This window comes from Vulpes lagopus, chromosome 3 (assembly GCF_018345385.1).
Source record: "Vulpes lagopus strain Blue_001 chromosome 3, ASM1834538v1, whole genome shotgun sequence".
NCBI classification, from domain to species: Eukaryota; Metazoa; Chordata; class Mammalia; order Carnivora; family Canidae; genus Vulpes; species Vulpes lagopus.
Genome location: NC_054826.1, coordinates 129,802,312 through 129,820,392, shown reverse-complemented (window position 1 = coordinate 129,820,392; position 18,081 = coordinate 129,802,312). Strand labels below are relative to the sequence as shown.

Here is an 18,081-nt window from a genome sequence, read left to right as displayed (position 1 = left end):
GGGAGCGCGCCCGCGCCGCCGCTCGTTTCCGCCCCGTGTCCCTCCTTTACGGCAACGCGAAAGTGTCGCGAACGGGCCGCCGCCGCTCGCAGAGGCTCAGCTGTCTGGAGTCGGAGGTCTCATTTCTAGCCGTGTGATTCCGGGGTCGGGGTAAGGCTGCGGGGCTCGGCCCTGGGAAGATGGCCGGGTGCGACGGCCGTGCTGGGGGGCGCGACTGTCGAGAGGCTTGGCGAGCGCTGCGTGCTCTGGGGTGGGGCCCTGGAGGCTAGGTGTGTATGGGCTCGGCCCGGCGAACGCAGGGCTTCCCGGCGCCGCCGGCCCCGCGCGCGGCCTTGTGGGGCGGGTGGGGTCCGGCCCGCGGCCCAGGGGGGCACGCAGAGGGGCACTGGGGCGCGGGCGGGGGCTCGGCCGGCGGGGCGGGGGCTGCGGGGGCACGGCGGCGGGGCTCGGCCGGGGGGGCCAGGGGGCGGGAGCTGCGGTGGCAGGGGGGGCGGGCTGCTGGGGCGCGGGGGGGGCCCGGCCGGCCGGAGTGGGGGGGCGGGGCTGCGGGGGGGCTCGGCCGGGGGTGGGGGGGCTGCGGGGGCTGCAGGGGGGGTCGGCCGGGGGGAGGGCTCTGGGGGGCGGGGCTGCGGGGGGGCTCGGCCGGGAGGGGGTGCTGCGGGGTCGCACGAGGGCGCGGCCCGCGGGGAACTACCTGGCGCTGCCAGGCCCGCCGCCTCCTGCGCAGGTACCCCGAGCCCCTAGCCCCTAGCCGTGATGCACCCGGGCCGGGCGGCCTGCCTTTCGGATGCGGTGCTGGCGATTCGCGTCTGGGCCGCACTTCAACTTTTCTAGAAATTTCAGCGTACATTTACTTAAACACAGCTAGGGTTTATTTCAGCAGTATTCTTTGGAGGAGGGAGGACAGGAGGGTTCCGAGGCTTGCGGGTGTTTCCAGGAACCCCGCATGAGCAGCATCTTTACAGCTAGCTGTATTCAACGTGTTTTCTCCGACTCGGTGCTTCCGGTTGTGTCATTCTGCTGTTTGCCTCCTTGGTATCAAACATACAATTTTGTGTGACGGCTCTTCGTACATTGATGAATCCGTAGATACGCAAGTTCATAGTTGTGTTTCAGCAAATATCAGCGTCTTGTCTTGTGTGTGGGCAGAGAATATTGTTTCTACCCTCGCACTAGTAGGGTAGGAATGTGTTCAGTGTGTGTGTTTCACCGTCCTGAGTACATTTAGCATTACTGCTTTAGAAAATTGGTGTTCGCATAAAGTTCCAGCGATTGACGTTCTAAAAGCGTTTGTTTTGCTGCCTACTTGTTCTGTGCTGAGGAAAACCAGCCAGAGCCCCTGTACGACTCGTCTGCACAGTGCTTCCACTTGAGAAACGAATTTGATAAATCTACCTCTTGGTTTAACCTGTTCTGTCCCGCCAGAGGCATCTTTATTTCTTGTCCGGTTAATAGATTGTTCTGAATGTTTACAACTTTGGTTTCATGAATTTATTCTCCTTTCTTTCCCACACCCAATCTCTTTTCAAATTTATATTGTAAACAGTTAAATGTTTTTATATGTAAACTCTAAACTTTTTTATGAGCCATATTACGTTTTATTGCATATTCAATTTGTTTTCTAGGCAGCAAAAGAGTTGTTCTTTAAGCTGGCTAAAGTGCTGCTGGTGCTGTTGAGGGTCATGCTGTGCTGCCTTTTTAAAGGGAATATGAAAATAATCTATAAAAGGCCAGGCTTTTTGCTCTTTTTTCTTTTTTTTTTTTCTTTTGGAGGAGGTTGTTTCCCTTTTTCTAAGGAATGCAAGATTTCACTTCAGCAAAACAGTAGATCTAAATTGTATTACACAGTACTGTTTTTGCTTCCAAGTCTGCTGAAAAGGCTTTTGTTTTTCCTAACTTGTTCTGTGTATCACTTGTTAAATAATGCTGAATGTAATCCTGTGATCCTATTAGTTTTCCTTTTTTTTTTTATAAGACTTTTTATAATTTGCTCTGCCTTCCAAATAGTGTTGGCTATTGTACTTCACTTTAGTAGTGCCATAGAGGTTAGAAAGAGCTGTGTAGTCACTAATTCCTGTGAAAGAACTGTAAACATACTGCTGAATCAGTGCAGCTCGAAACTTGGAGCCTTTAGACTTGTGAGGGAATGGGAATTCGGGAATTTCACACTACAGGTTGGATATTGTGTAAGCTTACCTTATGCTCTGCTGAGCAGTTGGAGATTCCTTTTTTAGTGGGCTACTTCTCAGATGTTTCCCAAAGCTGAACACAGGAATAATGTAGGCAGCATGCCATTTTCCTCAGCTGCTATATATAAGCACAGATGTTCTGTGACATAGATTTAGCTTTGTAAATTGTATGTAATTTTAGTAAAGATATTCATTAAATCTCTCCGATTATATTTTTGTACCTTTGTTGGGCTTTTCACATAAATATTCATGCCTGCACAAAGAAAATTTTTTGTTAGACCATATGTGCCCCCCCTCCTCTGGACTCCCACTATAGTTTGTTCACAGCACATTATGACTAAGCTCCTTATAAGACTCCTCTTCAGCCCCCTTGAGTTCCTTGGGGTCATGGATGGCATAGTTCAGTCTGTTTCTTCAGGGTCTAGAGCAACAAGGTGCTCATTAAATACTAGATGAACCATTCTTGTTCTTTGTTTCATGAGTAGGTCCTAATTACTTAATGTTAGATATGGTAGGAAAGTTTGGAGAAAGAATCTTAAGATGAGCATGGTCTTTGCATTTGTGGAGCTTATAGACCAGTGTGGGGAAAAGACCAAAAACAATACAACAAACAAAAGTTCAAAATGTGATGAAGTGCTGTGAAAGGAGTATTGCACTAGAGCCAGGGTATAACAGAAAAGGGGAATTTGCTGATTACAAGTGGAAAGGTTACAAAAGCTATGGCCCTGTGATCAATATTACACTAAAATGAATTCCAGATGATGGGCAGTTTTTGAGTTTAAAATACTTCTATTAATGATTTATGAAAACATCCTGTTAATAAATAGATTTTGTATTACAAAATTACAATTTTTTTATAAGCTCATTGGTGACTTTTCAAAACATCAGAACAAAATCTCAGTTCTTTATCATGGTCCATAAATCTCTGCATTGTCTGGCTTTTCAGACTTTATTTTATGTCACTCTTCCATCTGATTTATTGCTGTCCAACCGTAGTGATCTCAAAGGTACTTGAACAAGACCAGCTCTTTCTTGCCTCAGGACCTATTCCCTCTTCTTGGACTCTTCTTCCTCCTGCTTTTGGAACGGCTAGCTCCTTTTCTTCCTCGGAATTTGATTTAAATGCTACCTCTTCATAGATTTCAACCACCTTATCTAAAATGTGCACCCCTAACTATTTTTTGGCTCCACACTTTTCCTTATAGCACCCATCACAATGTGTAATGCTATTTGCTTGTCTACCTGTTTTTATTTTCCAATTGGACATGGGAACCAGGACCATGTCTGTCTTGTTTACTGCACTCAGTATTGGCTTGGAACTTGGAATTAATTTTCTCAGAAAATCTTATGACTGGTAGTTACCAGGATAGCCAGCAATAAATTTTAGCTCCTTATATTATTTTAGTTCCTTATAGTGTGTCGCAGGGAAAGGACAGTTTTTTCTTCACTCTTTTAGGTATAGGCCTGACTCTAGGTAAAAAATCTTAAGTGGCTAGAATAACTTTAGTACTATTTGTTTCTCCATTTCATATTCCCATCCCACATCTTACTTCCCTTTTTCCCCATAAAGTTAAGTCATCTTGTTATAGTCATCTACCCTGTTGCACTCCCTTGAGATATGCTTACTTTCATTTGCTAAAGTTCAAAAGCTCCTGTTTTCCTGAGATGGTTTGAATGCAGTAACCTCTGGGTCTCAGATATGATCAGATGAAGGAAGAGGAGATGAATTTGTGGCAGTGATAGCAACCTCTTTGTTCATCAATGTGTATTGAAAGCAAAGTAGATACCTATATGTCAGGCTTCATGTGTCTGAATTTATATTTGAAAACTTGTTGCTAATAGCTTCACAGAGACAATGTTGCCAAATTGAAATTAAAAACTCACTGGCTTTTTTATTTATGCATTAATTATGTAATGGCTAGATCTAGAAAGTTTAGTCAAAATTTAGATTTTTCTAAAAGAGAAATAAAAGGTAAAAAAAAAAAAATCTAGGTCAGAAGGGGGAAACACTCAGAAAGAAGGTATCAGTTTATCATATAATCCTGCCAAATGCTCAAACTTAAAACCATAGGATCAGTTGCTTGTAGTTGTTTAGTGCCAAAAGCAGGCCAGCACCCTCAATATGTCACTTGTTTTTTTGCAATAGGAAAATGGAATGCTACAATAATAAAATATAAATTGAGATGACTAAACTTTTTATCCCATTTTAAGTTGAATTTTGCAAAAGCTGATGGATTATAGCTCACCAAACATGAAGATGCGCCTTCTAATTTGACTATAGAAAATTTGCCTACTATAAAGTTAAGTTTTTGGCAGTTATGTGTCTGTCACTTTCTTTAAAATGATCTTATAACCAGTTTGACATTAGTCAATTGTTTTGTGATACAGTTGGGCATGTGGAAGAATTCTTTGAAATAATAGTAATTTTTGTTTACCTTGGTCTGAAAATTATTTCAGTATATTTATTTCAGAGCACCTTAAGTGAATTGTGGCACTGATGATTCTTTTAAGACTTTTGAAATTTTATTTAAGGCAACTGAAAATTACAGAACTTTTTTGCTGAGCCTATTATTGAGATACACAATTGGGATTTTGGTTGTCAATGTAGATTCTTAGTGACATTGGAACTTTGGAACTTGATATGTATGGGAATAGAGAGTAGTAGTCTTGGGCATGTTTGATACTGGGTCCATTGTTGAAATGTCCTACTTTCTGTATCACCTTCTGCATTCCCATAGTGGAACATTTCTGGTAATTTCATGTTGCATTCTAGATAGCTTTCTACCAAAAGATCAAAGTACACCTCTTTTGGTTTGATGCCACTACCCTTTTAGTTCTATTGAAATCCACCACCACCACCACCACCACCACCACCACCACCACCCCCCAGTTTGTTCTTTTATGGCTTCCATTTCTTCTGCTGTGTAACCCTAAGTTTCCTGCAAGTTCTTTATTATTTTCCTTTTTTTCTTCATACTTAATCCTTTTGAGAACTTTTCTAATTTAAGAAACAAAACAAAACTAGACTTCATCCAGAGTTGGTAACTTGAAATTTTCATCACTTGCTTAAACTCCAGGATTTGAGCTTGTCTAAAACATGTCTCCTTAAAAGTTACTGTTATGTCTTTCTAACTTCCATTTCCAGATCCCCCTTCCATCACCCTCCAAGCCAAAATAACTGGTTTTCTTTCCTAACTTCCCTTTTTTAGTCTCTGTTGATTCATGTTTTCTCTGTTCCTTCCTCACCTTTCATGTTTAATTCCCTAAGTGCTTTCCCTTGATTCTTCCTTCTAAGTAGAAATTACATATAGATTTGACTGGCTTTCACATTTTTATTTCTATCACCCTCTTTTAGGTACTTACCACTTCAAACATTTGAAGTCATCATACTAGTTTTTGAGTGTTCTCACTACTTTCCGCTGATAAATATATTTAATTACCCTTTAATCTTGAAAATAGTTTTGTCATTATTTTCTTATGTTGCTTAGGAGTTTATAATAATTACATTATCTGTAATCTTTTCTAAGTCAAGTGTAAGTACCTTAGGATTAAACTCAGTGTCCTTTATGAACAGTCAATACGCTTAACACTTCTTACTACCTCAGTTCATCAGGTCACTTTGGTAATACATATATTCTGTCCTCTGACACTTAGGGTTGTGGGGTTTGTTTGTTTGTTTTTTTCCCCCCGCTCTTCATCCCTGCCTGATAGGTTGCCAATATATATCCCTTTCCACTTCATAAGTTTTTTCTTTCAGTTTATCTCAGGTAGAAATCCTTTGTTCGTATGAACCTCATTTACCAGCTGTATGAGTTTGGGCAAGTTAATTAGCTCCTGTGCCTTACTTTCATTTTCTGTAAAAATGGGAATAATTAATAATCCTTACCTTCTAGATAGAGTTGTTATAAGGATTAAATGAGTTAATATATGAAATGTGCTTCGAGTGTTAGTATATAAGTGCCCAATTAGCATGAAATAAAAATCTTATGTAAGACCCATGTTATTCAAATCATTCCTCTGATACACTAATTTGCTAGCTATCTTTGGGGATGCCTTTGGACCTGTTGTCCACGTATGTGAAATGATTAGGTTTAGAAATCATTTAAAAATGATTTCTAAAATTTGTTCCATTATATTACTGAAATTAGTGAGATAGAAAAAAAATGGGAGAGCTTTGAAGTCAAACTATAAGGTATCAAGAAGCATATTACTATAAAAATCCCTTAATATTTTTCAACTGAGGGCAGCCCCGGTAGCGCAGCGGTTTAGCACCGCCTGCAGCCCAGGGTGTGATCCTGGAGACCCAGGATCGAGTCCCACGTCGGGCTCCTTGCATGGAGCCTGCTTCTCCCTCTGCCTGTGTCTTTGCCTCTCTTTCTCTAGCTGTGTCTCTATGAATAAATAAATAAAATCTTTAAAAAAAATATTTTTCACCTGAGGGTGAAGTTATTTGACTTCTTTTGGCTCACACCATCAGTAAGAACAAGAACTAAAAACAAATTCCTGGTGTTTTGATCTGATAGCATTACTATTACCAGTTTGTTTTTAAAATTTACTGACATTGATATAAATAGTGATTGACAGATGTATCTTTTTCTCTTTTTTTTCAGGTAAAGATCAGCCACAAAAAGCTGTGAAACAAGATAAATTATTCTTTTAAATAAAAGGCAGCCAAGATCCATGAGTGGGCATCGGTCAACGAGGAAACGATGTGGAGATTCTCACCCGGAGTCCACTATGGGCTTCGGTCATATAAGTACTCCAGGATGTGTATTAAATAAATTGTTTCAGTTACCTACACCACCATTGTCAAGACACCAACTAAAGCGGCTAGAAGAACACAGATATCAGAGTGCTGGACGGTCCCTGCTTGAGCCCTTAATGCAGGGGTACTGGGAATGGCTAGTTGGACGAGTTCCCTCCTGGATTGCCCCAAATCTCATCACCATCATTGGATTGTCAATAAACATCTGTACAACTGTTTTATTAGTCTTCTACTGTCCCACAGCTACAGAGCAGGTAAGATTAATTTTTTAACAGATTTGAGCATCTGTTATATACCCAAAATGCTGTAATTGGGATTCTTAGGTCCATTTTAGCTAAAGATAAGACGATTTGACAGCTACATATCAACTGCTTTGAAATATTGTGTCACCTATACTATTAATAAAGCTCATGACTACAATCTGTTTTATACTCTCTGTTTATGAAAACTAGAAGCAAAGGGTAGAGTCTGATTCTAGTAGGTAAATTAATATTACCAAGGATTAATGTGTACGATATTCCTTTTAAAATTAGTTAATCTCAATATAAAAAAGTTTTTAAAAATGACTGAATTTTTAAAAAAATTTTTTAAGAGCTGAATTAATGAAATCTTAGCAAAGTTTAAAATGATGAGAGAAAAAGTCTCTGGTAGTGAAATGGCAATCAGTCTTAACAAAAGTGATTTGTTTCCTCTCCATTCCAGTGAGAATTGTTTGAATATCCTTTTTCTCTTCCTGTAAATATATGTGACTGATAGACCTCAGGTATATCTCTATTCTAACAAGGCAAAAGATATGTAAGAAAATGTCAACATAACGCATTTCCTGTTCTGTATCCTGCAATGGCTGCTGTTAAGAAGGGGAGCAGTTACTGCTGACAAAGACTATTTTTCCTGGGCCTTCTTAAATACAAGTCTCTACTGCTGGTCCTTCTTTTACCCTCTCTACTCATTACTTAAAACCAAAACTGGAAACTAGAACTCTTCATTGGAATAGGTAAATTAATGTTTATCTCTTTGGTTTTAAAATGTCATTGATAAAAAGGAAATGAAAGTAGCTAGATAAATGGAAGAGAATCAGAAACATTTGTTGTGCCTATATTAATCCAAGTGATCAGTCCCAGATAACCAAGATAGAAGGTGATCCTCAATTAAAGGTGTCAGAGGTACCTCTGAACCATATGAACTCAAAATGGTCACATTATGGACTTTACCTTGCTTTATGCTTGAAGTAATCATTTTTAAGTAGTCTTTTCAGATGATTTGTTCTTTGCGATAAAATTATCACCATTCAAACCTATCTATCCCTATTTCCATCAATTTATTTCCACTTATAGCTCTTAAAGTTAATGGCTACTGAACATCACAGTTACCCTAAGATTTTTTTTTTCAATTTTCTCCCAGGTGTTCATTTCCTTCTCACTCTTGAATACTTTTAATTCCTCTTTACTATACAAATCCAGTCCATACACATTATATGGGTATACTTCTGATTTTCTGTCATCTTATTTTGCTTTATATCAATCAGGAAACTTAAAAACCAAAAATCAGTATGGTTGTTGTGTCCTGGGATTCTTTTTTTTTTTTTTTTTTTTTTTTTTTTTAGGATTTTTATTTATTCATGAGAGAGAGAGAGAGAGAGAGGCAGAGACACAGGCAGAGGGAGAAGCAGGCTCGACACAGGTAGCCTGACATGGGACTCGATCCCGGGTCTCCAGGATCACACCCTGGGCTGAAGGCGGTGCTAAACCACTGAGCCACTGGGCTGCCCCATGTCCTGGGATTCTTTATCACATGCCCTTTGAACTATTTTATCTGTGGCTTATTTGAGACCCTTCCAGAGGAATTTGGTCCAGCTCTCACACATCCTTAGAGATTCAGCAGAAAAACAAGGAGTTGTGTTGATTCTAAAAGAAGCCCTCCAACAATTCTAAGCTAGTTCCATGATCAGGGACTGAGGGCAAGTTCAAAGGTAGTTCAACCATTAATAGTCATTTCTTGAATACCCTAGAGTGTACCAAGTACCTACCATGTTCCTTATAGTACTTTTCTTCAGCCTTTGTACTTAAGTGATTTGGCATTATTGGAGTAATCCTAGAATTAGTTTAAATCTTTGAGGAAACTTACAGAATGGGAACCATTCTAATCAGAATTGAAGAGAAAAAAGAACTTTTCAGAATTGCTGCTAGGAAGAATCAAGGTATGATTCTGCAAGGGAATCATATGATTGAGCCACTGTCTGGTGCTCTGCAAAGGAAGGTAGTGTCCTACAAAAGCTATGCCTGGATGCATTTATAGCTGCACAGTAGAAATCCTTGTTAGGCTTTAGATCACAGTGAGTTAAATAGGCCATGACTGTCTTCCATGGTATGTCCTTATTATCTCTGTAATCTTCAATAATTTATGTAAATTCTCCAGGTCACAGTTGTTCCTTTGAAATTTTGTTTTGTAGTGTAAGAGAAATAAGATTATCCATTCAGAGTGCCTAACATGTAATGTTCAACAGGTGGTTATATTTCATTGGTCAAAAACATTAAGTATGTACATTGTTCTTCCCCACAACCTCCCTCTTGTTGTGAAGAGGGGTCACAATCAAGAAATTCTTGATTTCTTCTAATAATATATTATATATGGAATCACAATTTATATAAGTCCTTATTCAATTTCTTATTTTCTTTATCACTGTTTTGGAGTCAAAGAGTTCCATAAATTTATTACCCAGGGAACTTTCTCATTCATTTCAGCTCTGATTCCTTTGGACCTTGTTCTAGTGGGTGAATATTAAATTTCATATCCTCAGGTATTACGAACTTTCCATATATTTTTTGTGTTACTGATTTTTTGTTTTAATACATTAGCGTTTCAGATACTGATCTTTCTAGTAGAAAAGAATGTTACTATTGTGATGGTGTCAGTGGAGTTTGCCTTTTTGTCAGAAAAAAAAAAAAAACCTCTTCAGATAAGAAAGGAAAAATCACCCCTTATTTTTCACATTTCTGAGGTAGAAATGTAAACTTAACCCCTTTTATATGGATACCAAAATATCCTCATGATCTGTTTCTGAGACTATTTAAATCTCATCAGCTAGTAGCTCTGGCTTTAGTTTCATGAGTTAATTTGGAATTTATCTTGCAGTTGATGTGTTATACATACGCTTCAGTTACCCTTGCCACGTAAGACAGGTAAAAGAAATTGGTGTTAGCTATTTTATACACAGGAAAACCAGAACTGAGCCATGTGCTATTACCAATAAGAGCTTTAAATGTGTGTGTGTGTGTGTGTGTGTGTGTGTGTGTATGTTTACAACTTTTTGGAATATGATCATAAGAGTTTTTTGTTTTAATGTTCATTTTGTTTTATATTGCCAAATTTAATGTTTTTCAACTAACTCACTGAAAAACTTTAGATTTTTTTTTTAATCTAGAAGAATGGAAAGAAAATTAAAGTGGCACATTGCCCATAATCTCATTGCCCAGTTAATTCCTACTGACATTAAAAAGGAAAGGGGAAACATTACATAGATGAAAAATTCAAACAAAAGTATAAAACAAAAGTAAAATCTCTTTTACTCTCCTTCCCACGCCTTACCTCTAATTTCTCTTCTCATACATAACCTAAACAAGTTTTTGATGTATCCTCCTAGAAAAAGAAAAAAAACAACACTATTGCATCAGCATAGGTACATATTTGTACATATGTAAACCCCACAGTTCTGTTTCAGAAGCTCAGTAAAACCATATTTCTTAGAATTTTTCACCTGAGTTGTCTCATATAAGAACACCTCTGCAAGATTTTGCAAGTTAGTTCATTGCCTGATTGTGATAAGATTATTTGCCTATTCTGGTTCTTCCCCACCCACCTACCAGGGTGTGATGATTCCCTGAATGATACATGTGTTCCTTTATTGATTCAGTGTATCTCTCAGACTCTTAACCCAGCTGAGACCAGGCCTATTCTTGAATGAGAAAGCTTTCTTCCTAAAACACTTCCAAGTTGTGAAACCGTGAAAACAAGGAAGAGATATATAAATATTAGTATTCTACAGATTGACAGTAAGAATTGTCTGAAGACCACAAGACCTTGCTTTCTCTTAAAATATACGTGGTTACGGGATCCCTGGGTGGCGCAGCGGTTTGGCGCCCGCCTTTGGCCCAGGGCGCGATCCTGGAGACCCGGGATCGAATCCCACATCGGGCTCCCGGTGCATGGAGCCTGCTTCTCCCTCTGCCTATGTCTCTGCCTCTCTCTCTCTCTGTGACTATCATAAATAAATAAAAGTTAAAAAAAATTATAAAAAAAAATATACGTGGTTACTATCTCAATATTTTCTAGGATTGCATGTATACTAATAGTTGAAGTTGTCTCTATTGCAGACTAACACATTGCGCCCATTAAAATCCTAAGTTTAGACCCCAAGAAGTCCCTAGCTTTCTGGTCCCGTAAAACAGTATTGTCCAATAGAAATTTCTGTGATGATGGTTATGTTCTGTGTCTGTTTGATCCAGTATGATAGCCATGGCCACATCTAGCTGTTGAACGTTTGAAATGTGCCTAGTGTAGCTGAGGGACTGAGTTTTTAGTTTTATTTAATTTTAGTCTAAACTAAAATAACTGCACATGTCTAATAGCTACTGTGTAGGACAGTGTAGCTCTAGAGAGTTACTAGATTCCTTTAGGAGCAAGAGGAGGTAGACTCAAAGTCTGGAAGGTGGGGTTCTTAATCATACAAGATTAATCGGTCCAGTGAGCTTGCAATAAAGCATGCTTACATAATCACAGTAATTGTTTTCAAGGTTTGTAACTCTGGCTTATGCTATGGTCCTTTTGACAGCTTCAGTGTTCTAACATATGAGACTCAAAGAAAATGTTTAAGAGAAGATTCTTACCTTTAATATTGAGAACTAAATAGAATTTTGAGAGAAACCTCTTTGCAGTGCAGAATATGAATATTACTTGCAGCTCTGAGTAGTTTTAATTTGCTACTGTGGGCATTTAACACTCAGTTTAACTTGATAACTGATATTTGAGGAAATACCTTGTGATTATAGAATTTTTTTCATGGCTCAGGCATGGGAAAATAGTGAAAAGTAATATAAAACACTCTTCTGTATTCTTGAAGAACAACATGTCAAATAGAAGCCCTCCTTTCTTAACACCCAACATTTAAATCTGTTATTAGTGGTTCAATTTCTGTCTGGGAAAAGAGAAATTATTCCTTGAAAATGTGACCATAAATATTTGAAAAATAATGTTCTAAGCACTCTGTGTACTAGCTCATCATTTCGCTGGTGCTGTTCCATGGAACATTGAAGAAGTGTGTTGAAAATAGGTTACGTGCTCTAATAAATTTGGAAAAAGGCAGCATATCATGTCCCCCTTCTTGAATATCCATAATGTACATGAGCAACCTGAAGGGCTAGAAGTCGTCCTGCAATAAAGAAGTCTCTTTAACATTGTGTAACCCAGTGTTTCCCAGAGGAGGGTAGCATGAGATTCATTTTCTTCATGTAAGAACTGTAGACATCTTGAAAGATACAATTTGGAATAAACTATATTAGATTATTTTTTGATTGACTCTTAGAATCTAAACATTAAGAAGAATCTTATGGAAGTTACCTAGTCTGATCTCTTATATAACCTTATGAAGCAGTTATCCAACATCTGTTTGAGCACCTATACAAAGCACAGAATTGGATTCTTTTTTATACTTCCGATTGTCTCAAACAAAGTTTTTCATTAAGTAGCCCTTGGATTCTCTCTCATAGCTTCCAACCAGTAGTACTTCTCTGGAGAATGAAGATAAAGTATCTGCAAGTAAAAATGTATCAGTGAAACATAGTAATGAATATCTTAATAACTCGTGTTTCTTTGTTTCACAGGCTCCTCTGTGGGCATACATTGCTTGTGCATGTGGCCTTTTCATTTATCAGTCTTTGGACGCTATAGATGGGAAACAGGCAAGAAGAACTAATAGTAGCTCTCCTTTGGGAGAACTTTTTGATCATGGTTGTGATTCACTATCAACAGGTATTGTTGATTTTTTAATGTTAATGACTAATAGTGATAAAAGTAATGTGATGAACAATGTTGGAATACATAAGAGGTTTATGTTATGCTAGTTATCAGAATAAGTGATTTATATCAAGCTTTAAAGTTTTCAAAAGACTATAAATATGGTTAACATTTGTTCATTATTGGCTATATGGGGAAATTTAGAAATTAAATTAATTTCCACGTAAGTTATTTTTAAACCTAAATATTATTCTTTTGACATCTGTTGTTTTTAAAATCTTAGGGCAGAGACACCTGGGTGGCTTAGCGATTGAGCATCTGCCTTTGGTTCAGGGTGTGATCCCGGTCTGGGGATCAAGTCCTACATGGACTCCCCGCAGGGAGCCTGCTTCTCCCTCTCCTGTGTCTCTGCCTCTCTGTGTCTCTCATGAATAAATAAATTAAAATCTTAAAAAAAAAAAGTCTTAGAGCATAATTGTCATCATCAAAAATCTCACAAATTATAGACTAGTACAATAGTGGGAGACTAGGAAATTCGTGGTCTTTATATTTAAATGGATCTTCTGTTGATGTTTAAAATTATGTTGCTGACCTGGACTGGTAATGGACTCAGATAAAAAGACTAAAAAGAAATATACTAAAGGCTAGCAATAGATGAGTTACGATATCTTACATTATAGATAGCATAATTTTGTACTTAAAAAAAATAATATTGTACTTTTTTAAAGGGAAAAGAGATTTAGAGATTTAGAACTAAATGACAGTTTCTAACTACTCTTCCTGATAGGAATACCCCTATCCCCTTATGCACACACATATTTTTTTTTAGGTTTTCTTTTGGTTTCTTGTCACTTGGCATAGCATTTAAAATATTTTTAAAAGAAACAATCCTGCAATAGTTTTACCTCTTAAACTCGGTTTGCAGTTGTGTAGGTTCATGTGAAAATCATTGTTTTGATACGTCCCAACAATAACCCACTTAGTAGAGGAAAGTGAGTAGCTAAGCACTTATAACTCAGTACTCAAGAAAAATTCAAGACTTCCACTGAATACAGAGGCTTGTTGGGCATCTTGAAAGGACATTATAATTGGGTGACTATGGAATGATAGGTATCCTATTTTTTAAATGATAATTTTTTTTAAGATTTTATTTATTCATGAGAGATACACAGAGAGAGAGGCAGAGACACAGGCAGAGGGAGAAATAGGCTCCCTGTAGGGAGCCCAACATGGGACTCCAACCCAGGAGCCCGGGGACACGCCCTGAGTCGAAGGCAGACCCTCAACTGCTGAGCCATCCAGGCGTCCCAAGTAATGATCATTTTTGTTCTATAGTTTGCGTTCTAAACTTTTATAGGAAGTATTTTTCTATATAAGACACTCATAATTATATCTACTACATAAGAAAAGATAGCTATGAATCTAAAATAAAAATCCGTCGTTTTGTGAATTATTTAGGCCTTTAGTTTTTCTTTTTCTCAAAAATCACATAGTATTTCAGGCACTATTTGAAATCCTTTACGATACTGATTTATTTTTTTCTGGTTTTTATCGTCATGTTAAAAGTAAGGAAACTGAAGTATAGGAGATGGGTTTTGTTTTGTTTCTCACTCTGGCTTGTAATTTTTTACTGTTCATTATTATCACTATCACTAAGCTGGGAGAATACTCAATAAAATGCTCAAGTATTTTAGTTGCTTTTGATTTGGTTTCACTATGTGATATAGTGAAGAAACTGAAATTTTGAGGGGAAAGGTAATGTAAAAGATTATATCCTGCTTTCCTGGTACCCTGGATAACTGAGAGAAGATTGTACATTCATAGCAAGTCTTCTTTTTGCCTAATCTAAAATCATTCGCAATAAGGGAAGGGAGAAGAAATGTGTGGGAAATATCAGAAAGGGAGACAGAACATAAAGACTCCTAACTCTGGGAAACGAACTAGGGGTTGGTGGAAAGGGAGGAGGGCGGGGGGTGGGGGTGAATGGGTGACGGGCACTGAGGGGGGCACTTGATGGGATGAGCACTGGGTGTTATTCTGTGTGTTGGCAAATTGAACACCAATAAAAATAAATTATTAAAAAAAATAAAAATGAAAATAAATAAAATAAAATAATTCCCAGCTCAGTTAATGTTGATTATTTAGATTGTTCAGTTTTTATTGTAATCTTTCTCTTGCAGTTTTTGTGGTTCTTGGAACTTGTATCGCAGTGCAGCTGGGGACAAACCCTGACTGGATGTTTTTTTGTTGTTTTGCTGGGACATTTATGTTCTATTGTGCACACTGGCAGACGTATGTTTCTGGAACATTGCGATTTGGAATGTAAGTAATGCTTGATGGTAATTTGTTTCCTCTTTCAGATATGGTTTCTGTTACAATTAGGTATTTCAATATTAGGAATTAATCGGAGTACTAAATTAGTTTAGCAAATAAAATAAATTTAAAACTCATTATAGCTGCCAGTGGTCTCTGTTGTCCTATCATACTGTTTAAAAGAAAATATTAGAACCTCTCAACAAATATTTTTAAAATAATATGAAAAGCAGTAGCCCCTTCTCACTCATATCCATTTGTTTTTCCCCCAGATAAATTCACTGTATTTTCCTGTTGTTATTCTCCTTAACTCAGTTTTCTTTTGACATACGAAAATGCATTCTCAGGAAAGGTAAGATAGTTATGACAGCAAAGAGCAACTCTCATCTCTAAACATCATAGTTTAATTAGATTTTTTTCTTTTCATATTATTTATGAATCTATGAAAATCTAAGCTCTTGATAATTCGGCTGACATGACATACCATATAAATTACTACCACCGGGCAGCCCCAGTGGTGGCTCAAGCAGTTTAGCACCGCCTTTGGCCTGGGGTGTGATCCTGGAAACCTGGGATCGAGTCCCACATTGGGCTCCCTGCATGGAGCCTGCTTCTCCCTCTGCCTGTGTCTCTGCTTCTCTCTCTCTGTCTGTCATGAATAAATAAATAAAATCTTTTAAAAATATAAATAAATAAATAAATAAATAAATAAATAAATAAATAAATAAATTACTGCCACCAACAAAATGCCCAAGAATTTTAAAAATAAAATACAAATTCCTTTCAAACTCTAAAATGAATGGTTGCTACTTGGTCATCAGTATTTTTCTTTAAATATTAATGAGTAAACTAGTCTTGGAATGAGGTAAAGGATAGAATTCATCAACTAGTGTTTAATTAAGTATCACAGATCCTGTTTACACTGCTCAAGCTAGTCTTATTTTTTTCATGGTGTAGGATTAGAAGAGAAAACTTGAGAAAAGACTCTGAATACTTCATGAAATATCCAAATAAAAGTCTCTGATTGAAAATGATACAACATCTTAACCTAGTCTTTTTAAGATCAATCATTAATGGATATTTAAATTTTAGATTTCTCATAAACTTTGTTTTCTAGGTCTTGTAATAGCCAGAATGCACAGAAATTCTTACAAGTTTAGTTCAAATGATTTTTGCTACACTTATTTAAATAGAACTTAAGATGTCCTTAACTTACGACAGTAACAATAATTATTAATATTTTGGATGTTAACTAAAAGCTTGTCCTGGAAGAATTTCATAATAAAGAGGTTTAGAAAACATATTTAAGGCCCATCTTAAGGTACACATTACTCTTAGTGACAATAGTAGACATGTGTGTCCAGTTGAAAATCATATGCCTGTGTGTTCTTCAGCAGTTTATAGAATGATCAGTGCTCAGAAAATATTAGGGATTTCTGATATTAAAAAACAGTAAGTGAAATATTGTGTGCGGATATTTCTTCTCAATGCTGTTTTTATAGCCTTTAAGTAAGGTTTTCATAGTATGATGAAGTGATGTTACAGTTTTCAAAAGTAGCAGAATTTGTAATATCTGGATTCAACATAGTTTATTTTAGTGTTTACTACCTCATAGTTAACTTTCAAGCCCTTATTTGAAAGCTTATTTATCATCAGCCCTAATTAATTCTCTTTCCCTTTCAAGTAAAGCAGTACCAACCATGTATTAGGGGAACTGAAGAAAGGAAAGTGAATAAACCATGGAAGTGGGGAAAGAGTAAATAGTGGTTTTTTTGGGGTTTTTTTTTTTTTTTAAAGATTTTATTTATTTATTCATGAGAGACACAGAAAGAGAGAGGCAGAGACACAGGCAGAGGGAGAAGCAGGCTCCATGCAGGGAGCTCAACGTGGGACTCAATCCCAGGTCTCCAGGATCATGCCCTGGGCTGAAGGCGGCGCTAAACTGCTGGGCCACCAGGGCTGCCCGTAAATAGTGTTTCTAGGAGTGATTTGATATCACAGCTTTTTATTTGCGAGTCTTAGAACATCCTTTGTAATATATTCCTGTGATGAAATGTGTACTTTGACAACTATGAACAGTTCCATACTGTTAAATCATAAGATGCCTGTAGGGGAGTGGCAGGAGATAAGGCTGGAGAAGATCCAGAGAATCAGGGACTTCTGTGTCCTGCCAAGAAATATAGGCTTTTGTCCTGAATCTGTCTATTAGCCTTTGCAGGATCTAAACCAGGGAAATGACTAAAGGACCGTTTGGAAGAAGCAGGCTGGCAATATTCAGAGGGTGAATTATAGTGGACTGTGATAGAAGTAAGGAGACCCTTAGGAGTCATCAGCATCATTAATGTGAGGAGTGCTGATGCCTGAGCTAGAGCGGTAACAGCGCAAGCAGACAGAAAGTCATAGGTTGGAGAGAAGCCTAAGAGGTAGAAACTAGGACTACATCTCTATCTGCTTATGGAGAACAAATGAGCGAGCAGAGACTGGAGTAACTCCCTGTTCCCCTCCATGGGTGGTTAGAAGGAAAGTGGAGAAAGGCACCACAGGCAGAGGAACTTGCAATCTATTTGAAAGGAGAAGTTCTACCTAGAACGTGTATGTAAGAGATTTTAGACATATAAGTAGAATGAAATAGCTTAGAAAACTTAGAAAGCGAGCCTAGGAAGAAGCCTATGAAAATTACTGAACAACAAGAGAAGGAGGCATACCAGAATGAAAAGCCAGAGATTTCAAAAGAGAACAACGCTAAGTGCTGCCAAGACTCAAAAGGAGGACAGAAAATTATATGCTGAATTTGGTAGTTTGAGA

The 18,081-nt window shown here is 37.9% G+C and overlaps 1 protein-coding gene across 3 annotated transcripts in view; it reads left to right on the top strand.

Moving 5' to 3' along the window:
* Positions 1-15: 15 nt before the first annotated feature.
* CEPT1 (choline/ethanolamine phosphotransferase 1) overlaps positions 16-18,081 on the top strand; it is a 37,515-nt gene continuing 19,449 nt past the window's right edge. The window contains exons 1-4 of one of the 3 annotated variants that reach the window (XM_041747807.1): positions 16-150; positions 6,800-7,208; positions 12,831-12,978; positions 15,144-15,285. In XM_041747807.1, coding sequence (XP_041603741.1) covers positions 6,870-7,208; positions 12,831-12,978; positions 15,144-15,285 — 629 coding nt within the window. In that variant the 5' untranslated portion in view covers positions 16-150; positions 6,800-6,869. Of the gene's footprint in view, positions 270-6,799; positions 7,209-12,830; positions 12,979-15,143; positions 15,286-18,081 lie in introns of all 3 variants that reach the window. The other 2 variants (XM_041747806.1, XM_041747808.1) reach the window with 2 other exon arrangements.